This window comes from Mustela erminea, chromosome 13 (assembly GCF_009829155.1).
Source record: "Mustela erminea isolate mMusErm1 chromosome 13, mMusErm1.Pri, whole genome shotgun sequence".
NCBI lineage: Eukaryota > Metazoa > Chordata > Mammalia > Carnivora > Mustelidae > Mustela > Mustela erminea.
This window is the reverse complement of record NC_045626.1, coordinates 64,457,309-64,474,196: the sequence shown is the minus strand read 5'-3', so window position 1 is coordinate 64,474,196 and position 16,888 is coordinate 64,457,309. Positions and strand designations below refer to the sequence as shown.

General features: G+C 52.9%; 1 protein-coding gene across 1 annotated transcript; it reads right to left on the bottom strand.

The window, feature by feature from the left end:
• Positions 1 to 14,793: 14,793 nt before the first annotated feature.
• On the bottom strand, positions 14,794 to 15,647 carry MIF (macrophage migration inhibitory factor). The gene is made up of 3 exons (XM_032310832.1): positions 15,435 to 15,647; positions 15,092 to 15,264; positions 14,794 to 14,988 (listed from the first exon to the last, which is right to left on the bottom strand). Exons 1-3 carry the CDS (start codon positions 15,540 to 15,542, stop codon positions 14,922 to 14,924), a joined length of 348 nt encoding a protein of 115 aa, XP_032166723.1. The 5' UTR covers positions 15,543 to 15,647; the 3' UTR covers positions 14,794 to 14,921.
• Between the last annotated feature and the right edge of the window lie 1,241 nt (positions 15,648 to 16,888).

Here is a 16,888-nt window from a genome sequence, read left to right as displayed (position 1 = left end):
TGGGCAAACAGAGGCCCTGACCTTTACCACCTCTGCTCCAGATATCTGCATCTGTGCATGGCTCCAGGTTAAGCCCCTGGAGAGTTCAAGGGAAGCTAGCATAAACCTTTGAACAGTCCTGGGAGCTGGCTGCTTTACTCTTAATTTTGGCTAATTTTGTGTTGACATAGAAGCCACCCTACTCCAGTCACCTGCCAAACACACAGCAGGAAGTTCCTAGGGTTTGACGTTCCCTCCCCCACCCCCGCCCCGCCCCACCTAAAAAAACCCTCCCCTACACAAGAAGAGAGTCCTTTATTCCTCTGCTCTGAGCAGTGTTTTCCTTGCTGAGCCCACCCTGCTCTCTCTCGCACACACGTATGTGGTCAAGCTGACTTTGAACCACAGGTACTCTAACTGAAAGGGCAAAGGGTGGGAGCCAGAAAAGCCAGTTAGGGTCCCAGTCTTTTCAGAATCCCATGCCAGCTCCCTTCTTCCCCGCCTGTCCTGAAACAGGACTGTTGAATGGTGCTGTAGACAACTTTCTGCAAGTATAAAAAACACATCTCAGCGGGGGCGGTGGGGGGGGGAACAGGAGGGAAAAAGCATAGAAGAAAGGAACTGGAAAAAAGGAAAAGGCAGTAGCTCCAAGAGAAGGGCAGTGGGGGGAGGGTGGGTTCTGTCCCTGCTGCTGCGCCCCAACACTGTCCTGCCCATTAACTTGCTGTGTAATCCTGGCAAAAGCCTCCTACTTGACCTCTCTGGGCCCCAGTTTCCCCTTTAAAGTAGAGCTCCTAAGACCTACCTCACAGGGTTGTTGTGAGGATAACACGAGGTAATGTCTGGGGAAATTGCTTGGGAAATTGGGAAAGACTGTTCACACAGGATACTCTTGTAATTCTTTGGCCAAAGAGGGGAAAATAGAAGTCAGCGACCCTGTACCCAGGCCTGGGCCTTGCCTCTTCGGGGAAATCACCCTAGCCTTTACTCAAAGCTGACCCTGCCTTAGGAGGACTAGCCCTGCTTGACAGCCTTCCACACCCTGGTGCAGGTGGTCACTCCCAGAGAGAGCCCTGACAGCAAAGTCGGAAACTCTGAGCTCAGTTTGTGGGCACTCCTGGGCCTGAGCCCCGATCGGCCAAAGTCCTTTGGAGAAGCCTGGAAGACTGAGGAGTTGCTGTTCTGGTCTAGCCAGATCCCAGCTGCTTGGAGTAGCACAGCTTGCTTCTTCAAGGGTCTACAGGGAAAGGGACCAGGGGAGGCAGGAGACCAGAATGAGGAACTCCCCACACCTCCCAAAAAAGTGCATGTGGGAGGACAGTCAGCAGAGACCATGGCAGGGAGGCCCGATGGCTGGACCAGGCATCATTTCAGTCTCTGTGCCCACAGATCCAGGTGTCGCCACGGTCCTAGGACCCAGCTGCAAGGTGGCTCCAAGGCACTCTCGGCCCTTGCAGGCCTGCTTGGTTGTTCCCTGGTTGAGATTCCTCCAGATAATACCTGGTGCTAACTCTTCTCATCCCCTTTCCTGCTCTCCCAGACAGCCTCTGCTATCAAACCTATTCTGCCCCTTCCAGTGTGTACAGAGTGAGCCCTTTAGAAAACAAGAAAGCTTACCTGCAGTGATAGTTTGGGATTCATTTCCAGCCAAGAAAATGGGTATAGGATGGTTCTGGGGATGGGCTGACAGAGGTCAGGGGAGCAAAGCACAAACTAACGGCAACATCGAGGATAAAGGAGGAAGCCAGACAGACAACACATGGAGTGTGGGGACACCTGGGGCTGAGTGGGAGAGCTGCTCCCCAGCCACCTGTTGGGGTTCTGGGGTGATGGAGAGAGCATTGCACAAGCTGGCTTACTCTGCTTTACCGCTGATCAGAGAGCAGTCACTGCTGGCACCCACGTGGTAAGGCAGGCCAGACCCTAAGAGGGGACCAGAAGAAGATGAATTGAATTGGTCCACTTTCTTTGACCAAACTCGTGGGTCCATGATATGGCTGCTGCTTGCTGAGCAGAATGGGGGGTGAGGCTGGGTGGGGAGTGAAAAGGCCCCCCAGGGATGGAGAGGCCATGACCCATTCCATCCACTCCTGACTTGGGGGTTTAGTTTAGATTCTCCCTCCTAGGCCTAAGGAGGGGTGAGAACCCAGCATTAGTGAACTGCCAAGGCCACACTGGACCCCAGACTAAGAGTCCTCTCCCTACTATTAGGTCCAATCTCAAAGTCCAAATGTGGCTCAGAGGTTGTGCAAAGAGATGAAATGACAAAGATACTCTAGTAAAAAAGCCGACGTAGAAAGGACCTCATTATGAATTTCCTAGGTGAAATTCAAATTAAAAAATTAAATTCCTTTGCCCTTTTAGTTTCAAGTTCAAAGAAATAAAAACTGAAGTCTCAAGGGCAACAGATGAAAGCCGGAAGCAATTCACAGAGAGCCTAACTAGCTTTCAAAGACCCTTTCCAAAGCCCTTAACCGCCTGAGGCTCCATGACAGGCCACTCCACCACCCCAGCAGGCACGCCAGGGCGGGGTGGCTCCCGGAATTAGGGTCCTTCTCCACATCCCAGCATTTTAATTAGCCTCTCTCCTGTGCTGAGCTTTTAAAAGACCCTGAGTTACTTGGATGAAGTAGGTGGTGACACCCTCATAGCCCAGCCCTCCAGAAGGACATCCCTAGGGCAGGCTGTGGGCTGCTGGCTGTCCCCAGCAGCCAGTGATCAATCCCATGTAGGTACCTCTTCCCACTGCCTCAAGACCTTGGTAGAAATGTCCCAGCAGCTGATGGAAAGTGGATGAAAAAAGGATGATAGCCCAGACGCCAGGCCCTGGGAGTTGGACCAAGTGGGAAGTTACCTTTACCCCCGCCCACCATGTTGGGTGGGCAGGGACCAACTTTCACCCTCCTCCCCCTCCTCCTCCCCCCCCTCCTTCTCCTCGATATCTGTGCCACTTCATTGGGTCTCATTTATATCTTCTTTCTTCCAGTAGCAGACCTTGTCATTTCCGCTTCGCTATGTGCCCAGTGCTGAGCTCTGCCTCATGACATGGGTTCCAAATTTGGGCTCTGTCCAGTGCTGAACTCCCTGCCCATGTGGGTATGTCCCATGTGGAACAGGTTCCAGAACTGAGGGCCAGGGAGTTATCGCTCTGCCCCGTTAGTTCTCAGGACACTAGCTGTCCTCCATTTGGGATGCTTCTAGCCTCGAGTGGCATTTGTTTCTGCGACACAATTTCCGGGGAGCCAGGATCTGTCTCCACTGTGTGTTTCCTGACACTATTTACGGCTGGCGGCTGGAGGATGGCACTGTGTGGGCTTTGGCACTGGTTTAAAATCCCTTTGGTTCACCACACAGAGGGCTAACCATTTTTCTTGCCTTCCAGTGCCTTCCCTCCTTTTCCTTTTTGCTCTCCAGTCTAAACTTTTACTTTTTCTGACCTATTCCTCCAGACATTGTCTCTTGGGGTCTCCCATGGCAACAGACAGAAAAAAAAAAAAAAATAATAATCTCGAGTTTGTCACAAGTATGCACTGTTGAAACAATCCCATGGCTCCATGCAGTGGGGTGCCAGCCAGCCACCTCTGCCGGCAGCTCGCCTCTGATGCCTGGGTCTGCCTCCCAATGTGGGAGGTGAGGTAGGGCTCAGCAGAACCTTCCTTGAGCCCATCCCATATATTTTAAAACATACTCCCTAAGGCTCTGAGCCATCCCCAGACACCCCCCCCCCCCCGCCTGCAAACGCATGCCAAATCTCAGTATTTGATGTTGATCTTCTGTCCTTGAATTTGCTCAAATCCTCTATGGCCTCTTCAGAGCTGCTGGGCTCATGGGATGGCTTCTAGATCTTAACAGAGTTCCTGCTGGCAACATAAGCCAACCCCTCAGGAGTGTTCTGGGTCACCTGGCTCCCTGGTGGGTGTGTATTGGTGGCAGGGGGCGTGGGGTGGTGGTGCCTCGGGAGGGGAGTGGCAGGAGGAGGGGGAGGGAGGTCTCGCCTCTTCTGCAAACCTCCACCCTCCCTTTTCAGCAGAGGACTTGCCTGTCTCCTGATACCTTACACCCTGAGGACATTCCTCTTCCCCAAGCAGTCTCTCTCCTTTTCCACCGCTCCTGTTCTGAGAATAAAATTGTGGCATGTTTTTCAAACCATTCCAGTTCCTTCTGGATCTTCCGAGAAAACCTGACTCCCTGGGACAGACAGCTCCCAGCACAAGGTTTTCCATGGCCTTGCTAGCTTTGGGGTGTGCAGTGATTTCACTGAGTTGCCCTTCTATCTGAGTGAAAGAAAGTGGCATATTCTCTGAAGGGCCCTGATTCCTTTGAATGCGTCCATCTGTGAACAAACCCTTCAGTGGGTGCATCTGGGCCTTTAGACTCCCAGTTGCACTATGCAGTTGGAAGTGGCTGCCCATGACTGACCTGAGACTACTCACACCCAAGCCCCAGCACCGGGGAGGCCTGCCTCTGCTCACCAAACTCCAGCAGCCCAGGCTTGGGGAGGCCTCGTTCATTAAAAAGCACAGCTGTGAGCTTGGGACTGCCCTCCAAAGCCCTGCCCTGCACCGCCTGCTGAGGCCTGCCAAGGCCAGACCCTGACACAGACCCTGCTCCTGTGGGAGAAGAGAGAGCCTCTCACTAGGAATTAGAAGCCAACCCCTCAACCGCTTCCAGCACCAAAGCACTGTGGGGAACAACCAGGGCCAGAAGCCAGTGTGGACCGCAGGAAGCCCCCATGAACACACCAGACAACACCAGCACCTTCACCAGTGTGGACTCAAGGCTCAGAGCCAGTGCACAAGATGTTGGATGGTCGGGTGGGGGGTGGGGCGCGCTCAATAGAACACTGCCTTCTTCCGAGTCCCACCTTGGGGCCTCTCTGCGGCTGTGCGGGTTGGGGGGTCATGGCATGTGCTGGAGGGCCCCAAAAGGGACAAGCCAGGCAGTTTAGTTGTGCAGAGGGGGGTCCTGAAAGGTTTCCATCTCCAGGGATGGAAAAATTTCCCAGGGAAATGTGACTAGATGAGGGGGAAGAGCCCCCCCCCACCGAACACTAGCAGGAACCCCAGTAGCAGGAAGCTCAGGGAGGCTGGGGGTGGGCCAGGGAGAAGGCAGCAAATGTGGAGGGTGGGGCAGCCCTTGGCATGGCCCACAGTGGGGACAAGGCATCAGAGGGATACAGCTGTTGGGCAGCTCCTCTGTATGGTATGCTGGCTGTGGTCTTCCCTTGGCTCTGTGTGTGTGCATTAATGATCGGAGTACAACATACACACAGAAAAATGCATAACAGTTTAACAAACATAACACAGACACTTGTGAACAGCAAGGAAAAAAAATACCGCCACAGGACCCCATCACCACCCCTGGGCGCCTTTGCCAGTCTCTGCCCTCCCTCCTCACTGGGGACATCACTGTCCTGACCATGAGAGGGGAATGGTCTCCTGACCACCATCACAGCTGCACCAGCCAGGTGCAGACCTCTGAGCTGTGAAGTTGGGTGTTCCCTATTTCTGCACTTTAAATGAGTTTGTATTACCTTTATCTTGCATCTTTCACTCAACATCCTACACTTGCGAGATCATCCACAGTGACATGTGTAGCCATAGCTTAGAAATACATCACAGTTTATTTATCCATTCTATTCTTGGTGGACATCTTGTGTCCAGACAGGAGTTTCTTTGGGTATATATACCCAGGAGTGAGACTGTGGGCATGTTAATGACAGCCAACGTGGTGGGTGGTTAGTCGTATCTTGCAGTGGCCTTCATCACAGGTCCCCGTCTTCCACTGAGGTCAAGCACCTTTTCCATTTGGATATTCTGCTTTGTGAAGGGACTGCTAAGGTCCTTTGCTAATTATTTATTGGGTTGTCTGTTGTCTATTGTAGGAGTTTTAAAAAAAAATACGTTCTGGAGATGAGCCCTTTGTCAATCACATGAGTTGCAAAAGCTGTGCAGCTTTTCCTTCTGTTCATGGTGTTTTACTAATATGAGGTCCAATGTGTCCATTTCTTCCTTAGTCATGTGTGCTTTGTGTATCTCCTTTTAGGAATCAGTAAGATGATGTTCTCTTACATCATCTTACTTTAAGGTCATTGTGATCTTTTCTTTATAACTTTTATTTCAACGGGGAACTGATTTGTATGTGGATGTGAACTAGGAATCCAGTTTGATCTTTCTGCCCGCGTGGTTTGGCAGTCAGCTGCCAAGCACCTGTAATTGAACAGTGCTTCCCTTCACGAAGATTTCAGTGTGTCCTCAGTCATATATCAGCTTTGTGTGTGGAGAGCTCTACTTCTGGGATTTCTCTTCTTTCCATCGGTCTGTTGTCTGCCCCCATGCTGATTTCACTTTGCCTTGATTACGGGATGCCATAACAAACCTTGTCATGGGCAAAGCAAGTCCTCCCACCTTTAATTCTTCAAGAAAAGATTTTGGCTCCTATCGGTCTTCTGGATACACACGTCAGAGGTAGAATTGGGTTCTCAAATTCCACTGAGATGTGGGAATTTCTAGTGGGACTGTCTTGAGTCAAAAACCAGACTGGGGAGAAGTCACATAGTTCCAATAAATGGTCTCTCCATTTTATTTAGTCCTTCAGTGACAACCCCCCCGCCCCAGCCCAGTGTGTCTGTTTTCTAGAAATCTGTACACCTCGGGTTTATTCCTAGGTACAGAGCAACGTATTAGCTATTTGTTCGCGTGTTTTCTTTACGCCACCCATCTTCTCTTCTTTGTATGAAGTCCTATTTTATATGATATCTGTAAAGTCATATCTTACTCTGAAAAATGTTCTTTTCTCTATCAATATTCAATGCAAGTATTCTAAATATCCCTTGTCTTGCTTGTCTGGCAAATATATTATTATAGTGACTCCACATGGCTCAGATGTTAAACTTGTATAAATTCACACCCTTCTTGTTCTTCTTTGACTTTTTTTTAAATCCACTCACGATCACTGGCATCCTTCAGTCAACACCCAAGTGATCCTTCTCTACACTTTGAAATCACAATAGAGGGGCTGTAATGACTGAACTCTTTTCTCTACCTCGTAGCTATATTCTATTTTGACTGGTGGCAACTCACTAAGGAATCACCCCATCCCTGAAGGATTTATTCCTGGAAATGGCTCCTTTCTAGAACCTTTCTTAGTACACAACTCTCAACTCTCATTCATACTTTGCTCTTACAGGAGGAGCCCTGTGGATAGGTGGGGTTCAAAGGCTCAGAGCCACTCACCTCTTGTCAAAAAGTATTATGGCCCTGTTTGTGTGCTGTTCCTCTGTTTTGTGTGTGGTCCAAGAGGGCTAGGGGTTCTAAGTTATGGTCTGAATGGAGAGGATTGAGGTTTTGGAAGCTTCTTCCACCTCTGATGTGGCTGCTTCCTCTTTTTTTTTTTTTTTTTTTTAAGATTTTATTTATTTATTTGACAGAGATCACAAGTAGGCAGAGAGGCAGGTGGGAGTCAGGTGCGGGGGGGAGCAAGCTCCCTGCTGAGCAGAGAGCCTGATGTGGGGCTCGATCCCAGGACCCCAGGACCCTAGGACCCCAGGACCCCAGGACCATGACCTGAGCCGAAGGCAGAGGCTTTAACCCACTGAGCCACCCAGGTGCCCATGGCTGCTTCCTCTTAAGGACACAGAGGAGCAGTGTCACCTGAATCGCATCAGCCCCACCTTCTGGCTGGTGGATTCTATTAAATTCTTCTCCAAAGCTTTGTGCTCCCTGGATGGGGTCTGGCTCCTGGTTCCCTTTTCCTCCTAACCCAATGTTGGGGTTCAAGCCTGGGTATTCACCAGAATTTAAAAAAAAAAGAGTCAAAAGGAATTCAACCCAAAAGGTCTTTTCACTTCTCTCTGAAGAAGATGGAAATGGCCTTATTTTATAAGCCAAGAATATTATCTGGATTATCAAGAGAGCAAAAGAGGACACTCACTACCTAAAGTCAAGTTGTTATCCTGGAGAAAACCTGGAAGGTTCTGACAGAGTTCCACCTGATTTGCTTCTGTGTAGAGTTCCTGACGTCACATTGCTTTTCCCCCTATCCTCGAGAAGGTCTAGGACACCTTGAAATTCATACCATCTTTGGGAATCTCATGATAAAATAACAGTTAAAATGACCATTGCCAATGGGCATTGCCTCCATAGCTGGAGTTAAGGGAGGAGGGATCCGGCACCAGCCAGAGTTCCTAATTCATAAGCCAAGTTGAAAACTTAGGAATTTGTTGCAGCTTTTTTGTTTATTGCTGACAGCATCCGTGTGTTGTGAGAACACTTTGTCTACATTATCCTCTGGACATCTGAGGTCCTTGTGCTCTTCCAGGCTGTCTAAGGGACACAATGGGCAGAGTCCCTCCAAGATGGCAAGACCATAAAGGTAGACACTTGGCAAATGGGAAGGCAGGCTGTGGGGGAAACTGAGGGCACTAGGGAGGAGTTGGAGGAGGGATGGCCCAGGGAGGGTCAGGACAAGTTTCCCCCTTGTTCACAGGCTACCCCCAGGTGCCAGGCAGTCTGCAAACAATCTCTGTCTGTTACAAATGAAATCCAGCGGGGACCCATCAGGGAAACAGAATCAAGAGCTTTTGTACCCAAGTCCAAAGCGGATTTCATTTAGAATAGAAGTGGCATTTCATCAGTGGAGTAAGTTGAATAATTCTGCAGATGGTGAGGGGACAGACAAGTGGTGTCTATAATCAAAATAGATCAGGAGCACTTGGGTGGCTAAGTTGGCAGAGAATGTGACTCTTCATCTGAGGGTAGTGAGTTCAAGCCCCACCTTGGGCATGAAGCCTACTTAAAAAAAAGGAAAAAGAAAAAAGATTTAAAAATAGATGGAGCCATACCTCAGATGTGACACGGGAAATTCCAGAAGCAAAAACGTTAATGTGAGAACAAGTTTACATGACGTCTTGAAAGAAACCAGGGCAAATAGTTTGATAATCACAGAGTGGGAAAAACTGAGGAATGACATAAAGAAATGTATCTCCTGCATCGACCCACAATCAAAAATCTAGGTGACAATCTGGAAAAAATATGTGCAACTCATGGCAATGGGCTAATATCTCTAAGAAATAAAGAGTTTTAAGACAAACAAGAAAACCCGATCCAGTGGGAAAACGGGCTGAAAGATTTGACTTAGTTCCTAGAAAAGAAAAGGGAATGGCCATTGACCCTGTGAAAAGAGGCTCAGCCTCATAGTAAGAAGCAAATTAAAACCATTTGGTTGGGAGAGAAAAGCATTTTCCCCATCAGGTGGCCAAAAGTCAAAACTGGAACTGGGAGGGCCTCCCTTACCCAGCTGACGGTGATGATAAGCCCCACCTCTAAGGAGGACATCGGGTCATATTAGAACAGCATCGCCCTTGACCAAATGATTCTACCTCCAGGTGCCTGCCTATTCTATAGATACACATGTTCAACTCAGTATGTCAGAGCTAAGAATGGAAGGCTGGAAACAGCCTAACCATTCAGGACAGAGACTAGTTAAAAGGAATTGGGGTTGGTCCTAAGAAGGGAATATTGGAGATTCTTCAGGTACAAAGATAAACTTGCAGGTGGAAAAAAAAAAAAAGGAAAATGCACAATTAGACTAGAATATGCTGTACATATTTGCTTCCAATATGCATAAAATATGGGGGGGGGATCTGAGAGGGTAATCCTGTGAGGGAGGGAGTGGGAGGGAAACCTCTCTCTGGGGATCCTCGGAATGCTTTGAATTTGAGTCACTGTAAAGATTATCACTGATGAAAATGAGAATAAAATTAGGTACATAGGAAACCAGGTCACTGGGGGAAGGGGAGATGCAATCATAGGGAGACGAGGGGGCTGAGACTTCTCACCTGTAGCTTTTGGATATGGGGCCCCGTCTGGATGTCTTCGGTGTTAGACCTATGGGAATATTGAGGCCAGACCCCATTGTTCCGAGATGGAGACCAAGGTTCCAGGGGACAGAGCCAATTTCTGAAAACTCACAACTTTTGGTCTCTTTTATGTGCACTTCAAACACAGAAGAGAGGTGGGCTCACTTAACAAGGAGGGGAAAGGGGCGCCTGGGTGGCTCAGTGGTTTAAGCCTCTGCCTTCAGCTCAGGTCATGATCTCAGGGTCCTGAGATCGAGCCCCACGTCGGGCTCCCTGCTCAGCGGGGAGCCTGCTTCCCCCTCTCTCTCTGCCTGCCTCTCTGCCTACTTGTGATCTCTCTCTGTCTATCAAATAAATAAATAAAAATCTTTAAAAAAAAAAAAAAAAAAAAAAAAAACAAGGAGGGGAAATCTGGGCAAATGGCTGGTGGGTGTGCACTGTGCTGCACCCCTCCCCTCCCCCTTCCCTCTAGTTCTGGAATTCTCCTTGGGAGGCCTGGAGGGTTGGGGCCTGGTTTGGCACTGCTCAGCTGGGAAGGGAGCTGGGCGGGCCAGAGAAACCTTTACAGAAACACGGTTTGGGGGTCCAACACTTAGTTGCCGGGTGGGGGCAAGAAGTCAAGGAAGACAGTAGTCCAGAAACTTTGGAAACTTCCTAACCTCTGGGGGGTGGGGTGTCAGCTGACCCCCCACTCCCACCTCGGGAAGACCGCACTATTTCTACCTACTGCTTTAGAGGCGGTGGGGTAGCCCCATGATCTGACCCACCAGCTTCTGTGGTTGGTGGGCCCCTCGGTGTGGGCTGGTGTCCATAGTGAACTTTTCAGCTGCATTCCTGCCAAGGCCATGTGCTTTCCCTTTTCAGCCTTCCCCCTCCTTCACTTCCAGGCTCTGGATGGGGGCCTACCTTGAAGATACCTGCCCATATCACCCCTGGTCTTTTCTAAGCCCACCCAGGGAAGGGGCTTCACAATTGTATTAAGACCCAAGTACAGGCATAGGGCACCTGCTTGCCCCTTCCCCTCCCTTGGCCATCTGCATTATGTCCAAGGTCACCGGCTGTGAGCTGCTCCAGTCATGCTCCAAGGTTGAGGGAATATGTAGGAAGGACATCTGGTGAATCCCTTCATTTCACAGAGGGGGAAAGTGACGCCCAGAGTCAAGGAGGTCAGGCACGCCCTCAAGTCTAACCACCTCCCGGGGATCAGGCTCCCGGAAGTGGTAGAGGGTGGAGGGGAGGTGGGCCCGAGGCAGGGTCTCAGCTGAGGCTGGGGGAGGGAGCAGTGGGGTTTCTGCAATGAAGGCATTTGGGGGGTGGAGTGGGGATGACAGGGTGGAAGGCTGGGGAGAAAGCCTGCGTTGCCAGGCTCTCCAGACCCGCGGCATGGGCCCAAAAAGTCAGAGCTGGGAGCAGGTGCCTCCCAATGCACATAGGCTGCTGGGGGATACAGGAAGGGAAACCCCAGCTCACAAGGCATGGGCCGAAGTAGAGGGGCCTTGATGTCGTCCTGCACTGGCCTCAGGGAGGGCTTCCTTCCAGGAAGGCATGGTGTGGGGCTCTGAGTGGGCAGATGGGAGGCAGGCATTCCATGCAGAAGGAACAGCCCCCACGCAAGGTGAGGTAGGAGGCTGTCAGGGCCAGCCTTCTCTCCAGTCAGGTTTTCACTGGCAGATAACATGGTACCACTGGAGCGATGAGAGAGAGCAGGAGGCCGACTGTGCTCCCCTTCCAGCCCCCAAGCTCTTCTGTACCTCACTTTGAAGTATTATTTGGAAATGAGTTTCTGCAACTTTTTTCAAGGATGCCCTGGGGCAGCCACTGGGCTTTAAGGAAGGGACAGGCTGCTCAATGGGACTGGAGCCCACACTTTGTAATAAACTGGGCTGACCAGGGCATGATTGGGTTGGGGAACGGGATATGGCTTAAATGGGATGCAGCAGTAGCCTTCATTGGCATAAGGGCAATTACTGGTTCCAGGGGACTTGGGAGCATGGTGCGCAGAAGCAACAGTGGGGTTCCTGACTCACAGATGCCCCACCTTTTCCATGGATTCCAAGGAGCCACTTCCTTGATGTCCCAGCTGACTTGAGAGCCTGACACTCCCGTTTCTTGGGCGATGGAGGGGGCGGCGGCTAGCAGGCTGTCCTCAGCTCTCCTGGATGTTGGCTTCAGCCTTCCCAAACACAGCAGGGGGCCAGCCTGTCTCCTATGCCCCTTCTGCCCCAGGAGACCCCCACTGCTCATGAGATACCATAAGGTGAACCCAACTGGGGGTACTAGGGGGTAATGTGTGGGTGAGTCCTGTGAGGTGGCCAGGCCAGCACTGACATACCCAGGAAAGCTGGGGTCAGTGTCATCTGTTAAAGGAGGGAGTTGGGCCCCATACTCGCAGAGACCCATGACCCTGCACACTCCTGACCAGGTATAGTTCAGGATTTAAGAGGGAGACACAAATGGCAGGTTCACACAGAGCCAGAAGCAGAAGATGGAGATTCTGTGTCGGGAACTGGGAACACAAGGGAGCTTGAGGGGTTGTGACAAAGGCCAGGGCCGGGGTGGGAGCAGCAGGTGCTTGGATCCATGAAGGAGGCCCCAGCTCACAAGCCAGGTTCTGGCTTTAGCTGGAGCCATGCTGCCATCCCCGTGCCCCACCCCTGCCCCATGCCCCAAACCCTGCACGGACATAGATGTGGGGCTCACCAGCCCTTTCACTGAAGCAGCTGGAACAAGACCCTCAGAGATCTTTGTGGAAGAGAAGATTGCCCTCCCCACCCCCAAAGATGGGCAAACACCCTTCCAGATTCCCTTGAATCCGTGACTTTCCTTCCTCCTTTATTTTTATTATTTTTTTTAAGATTTTATTTATTTATTGGACAGAGATCACAAGCAGGCAGGGAGGCAGGCAGAGAGAGAGGGGGAAGCAGGCTCCCTCCTGAGCAGAGAGCCCGATGCGGGGCTCGATCCCAGGACCCTTGGATCATGACCTGAGCCAAAGGCAGAGGCTTTAACCACTGAGCCACTCAGGCACCACTTTCCTTCCTCTTTTAAAACGTGACCCCAAATATCACTACTACTGTTCTTCTGGGAGTAAATCCTCGCTGTCTGGGGCTGAAGTTGACATGGGGCTGCAGGACCTAGACTGCGAAGCAGAGCAGTCCTTAGGCATCTTGACTAGTAAGCTAGTTAAGTGAGGATGGGCAAACTCCCAAAACTTCCGTGATGGGAGAGGAAGAGGGCAGGCGGGGGAGTGGATTCATGCGTAAAGTGCCAGCTGCCCAGCTCCATAGCTCTGGGGCCTGGGTTGTTCTGAGGTCTGATTATTTTGCCATAATCAGAGGAGAAAATGACTCATCCTCTGCTTGAAGCCTGGGATGGGCACAGTGATGTTCATGGTGACGCCACAAGGGTGACTCATCCAGAGATAGTGGGTGCTGCGGGGGATAGACCACTGGGAGCCAACTCAAGGAAGGAACCCACGGCAACTACAGGCCCCAGGCTTCTGTACAACACACAAGGCAGCCCTTGTCACTGCCTGTGGCTCAAAGGCAGGCCTGTTCCTCACTGCCAATGTCAGAAAGGCAGTGACAGCTTCCAAAGGCTTGGCCTGGCAGCAACCCTTTCCCTCAAAGCCCCTCAGCTTTCAAAAGTAAATTCACTTAAATTCCGTTTTTAAAAAAACCATCTCTTCCATCGAAGATTAAGCTGGTTTACATAGAGGCTGAGCAAGAAAGAGCAAGGGGTCCCAAAGGCTTAGTCAGCAGGAGTCCAGAAGTGAGGCCCCCACGTCTCTGGAGCCCCCAGGGATGGGGCTCATGTGGCCAGAGGAGCCCTCTCCCTGTACAAGCAGGGGAAATTAACTTGACGGTTCCCACAGGCCAAGCAGTACAGAAGGGCTGAGATGGTCCTAGGGCCAACTCCGGGTACATGAACTCCTAGTGCTAGTGGCTGCGTCTCACCTGGAAGGAGTTGCAGCCACAGAACACGAGACGTCACACACTGTGGGCTACCAAGGCATTCTAGTCCGAAGGCACCGGCTCTGGGAAGCAGCATGGCAGCTGAAGCCCCAAGCGTGGGGGCAGAGTTACCTACTGTCCTATCCTCACCCCCACAAGGGAGCCCCTGGCCTTGGCTGAAGGGGCTTTGAACCAGTTAAGAATCCAGTCACTTTGGGCCTCGATACTGATTTTGTTGTGGACAGTGTCCCCAGGGCCAAGACCTTCAATATCTAGCAGGGTTGACTAACACCTGAAGGCTTTCCAGAGCCATGGTTCCGTAAAACGTGAAAGGCACCACAACTACAGACCGGGTGTTGTCTCTGGGAACTGTGTGCCAGAGGACAGCAGAACCCAGGCACAAATTTGGGGGCAGAGAGGGCAAGATAACCAAGGACTCTGCCTCCTGGGCACCTCCCCACCCCCACCGGAAAACTGTCCCAAAGTTCCAGAACGGGACTTTCTAGGTCAAGAAACTAGGACACCAGCCTAGCAAGGTTTGACCCTGTGCCACGGGGAGAGGGCCTTCTCTCCCGGGGTACCCGGGAAGGTGGGGCTAGGAGAAAAGGTCCAGACGTGGCTGGCTCTTAAACCCCCCTCAGGCCAATCAGCTGTTGATCCCCACCTCTCCCTCCCACTCTTCTGGCAGTCAGAGCCCTGGTGGTGGCCCTGCCCCTGTGGGCACGAACGGATTTAAGTCTGGGTTCCCGCCAAGGGCGGAGTCAGGAACCTGCCCTGGGAGGGCAGAGCCGCAAGCTCCGATGTGATTCTGATTCCTGAGTCTGTGGCCCAAGGCAGGATGCCAACAAGGCTGGAGCCGCTGATGGGGCAAAGGGGGTTAGAGCTAGGAGAAAAGACCCTAAGAGTAGATTCCCAGGGAGGCAACCATCCCAGCCCGTTCCCAGGTCACTGTCCCAGCCCTGCACTCACTTGTCCAAAAACCAAGGAAGCCCGAGAGGCAGATGCAGCCTCCAAACCATTTATTTGTCCGGACTTGGATGTGGGGGTCGCTGTGGGGGTGGGGGGCGAAGTGGACACAACATTGCGGGTAGCAGGGCCTGGTGCGGGCGGGGGTTGGGCAGGCGTGGCGCTCAGGCGAAGGTGGAGCCGTTCCAGCCCACGTTGGCCGCGTTCATGTCGTAGTAGTTGATGTAGATCCTGCGGGTCGTGGAGGCCAGGCTCAACCGGCTGCGCCCCCACCCCGCACCAAGCGCGCGCCTCCCCCTCCCCCCACCGTCGTGCCCCCAGCCGCCCCACGCACCTATCCGGGCTGACTCGCAGGCGGTCGGCCAGTAGGCCGCACAGCAGCTTGCTGTAGGAGCGGTTCTGCGGGCCTCCGATCTTGCCGATGCTGTGCAAACTGCAGAGAGCGCACGGCTCACTGGAGCCGCCGAAGGCCATGAGCTGGTCTGGGACCACGTGCACCGCGATGTACTGTGGGGAGACAGGGAGCGATCAGGCGGCAACCCTACTCCCCCACCCCATCCGCGTCCAGAGCCTCGCCTCAACCCGGAATCGCTTCCCCCGCCCCCACCTCCCCATCCCCAGGCCCGGGACCACCTCATCCAGCGAGCACCCCCTGTCCCTGTTCCCTCCCGGCAAACCTGGGCCGGCTTGCCGGTTGCCTGCGCCAGCTGCTGAGTGAGCTCGGAAAGGAGTCCGTCCGGCACGGAGGCGCGGGGGACGTTGGTGTTTACTACGAACATCGGCATGCTGGCGGAAAAACGGCGGGGACCGGTGCACGGGAACTAACCGACGCGCCTCCCGCTGCAGCCCGGGAACCTGAGCTACGTGACCGCCGCACGATACCCCCCCCACCCCGCGCCCTTAGGGCGGTCGCGGCCCCGCCTCCTGTGACGCTAGCGCCGGCGGAAGCCCCGCCTCCGTGCTGCCGCGCGTCTCTCCCGACTGGTGACATCACCGTAGGCCTGCGCCGCCGCAGCCCTCTTCGACTAGTGACGTCATCACGGGCGGACTTTGGCGCGACTTCGGGCTCTGGCGTCCCGGGCCCACGCACCTTGTGGAAGCTGTCCTTCCCGTGGTGGCCAGAAATCTGCCTTTCGTTTCTTTGTTAGTCCTTTCATTTAGTCACGGATGTGTGTGCCCGGAGTTGGGGCTACGGTGGTTTACAGAGCACATGGCCCCTGCCCCCCCCACCAGGAGTTCACAGCTGGTGACATAGATGAAGCCCCAGCCCATTCCACCACACGCACGGGAGCTTTGTGCGCCCCGAGTCTCCAGGGCCACATGTCCTCCATGGCTATGGTCCTGGGTTGGGGGTGGGGTGGGGTGGGCGTGTGTGTCCGGGAGAGGTAGTCCTTGCTGCAGGCGGAAGTGGGGCAGGGCAGCCATAGTAGAACCAGAGTCAGAGTCACCATCCAGGTGCCTTCCCTGCACGCTTGTTCTTTAAGGTAAGTGAGGCTGCCGGGAGACCCCAAGGGCAGGGTGGGGGATAAGAGGGGAGGCTTAGGTGGTCAGCAGCGCTGTCTCAGAGCCCACCCCAAGTCTCTGCTCCCCTGAGCAACTTCTCCACTTTTGCCAACCTAAGCTCCTCAGGGAAGCCCCACCCTAGTTAGGTCCTGTGGGGATGCCCTTGCTAGGAGTCATAAGAGATTTCTTTCTGTCTCTTCCACTAATGGTAAGGTCAGGGCGCATCTAGTGGGTGCCAAGACTAAATACTGGCTGAATGTACCAATGGGTGAGTGAAGATAGCCATGACCTGGCAGAAAGAGGACAGAGCAGTGGCTGGATTGAGGCCCTGGCCATGCCTGCAGGTCTTGCCATCACTGGGTGGAAGGGCTTGTGGCTAAGTGGCCACCCACTCCCCCTCCGGGGAGCCCTGCAGATAAGGGTGCTATGCTGGGGAGCAGACCTCTCACAGGTGCTGGAAGGGGCATGTTGCATTTGGCCAAGTCCTCAGAGCTCTCCTTGGCATCTGGCAGGCTAAGGTGGCAGAGCACACACTGGCCTTGACAATGGCCATGTGATACAGCAAGGACACTCGTGCCTTTGGGACCAGCCAGCATCCAATCAAGTAGGTCCCATGGCCTGGTTGTGC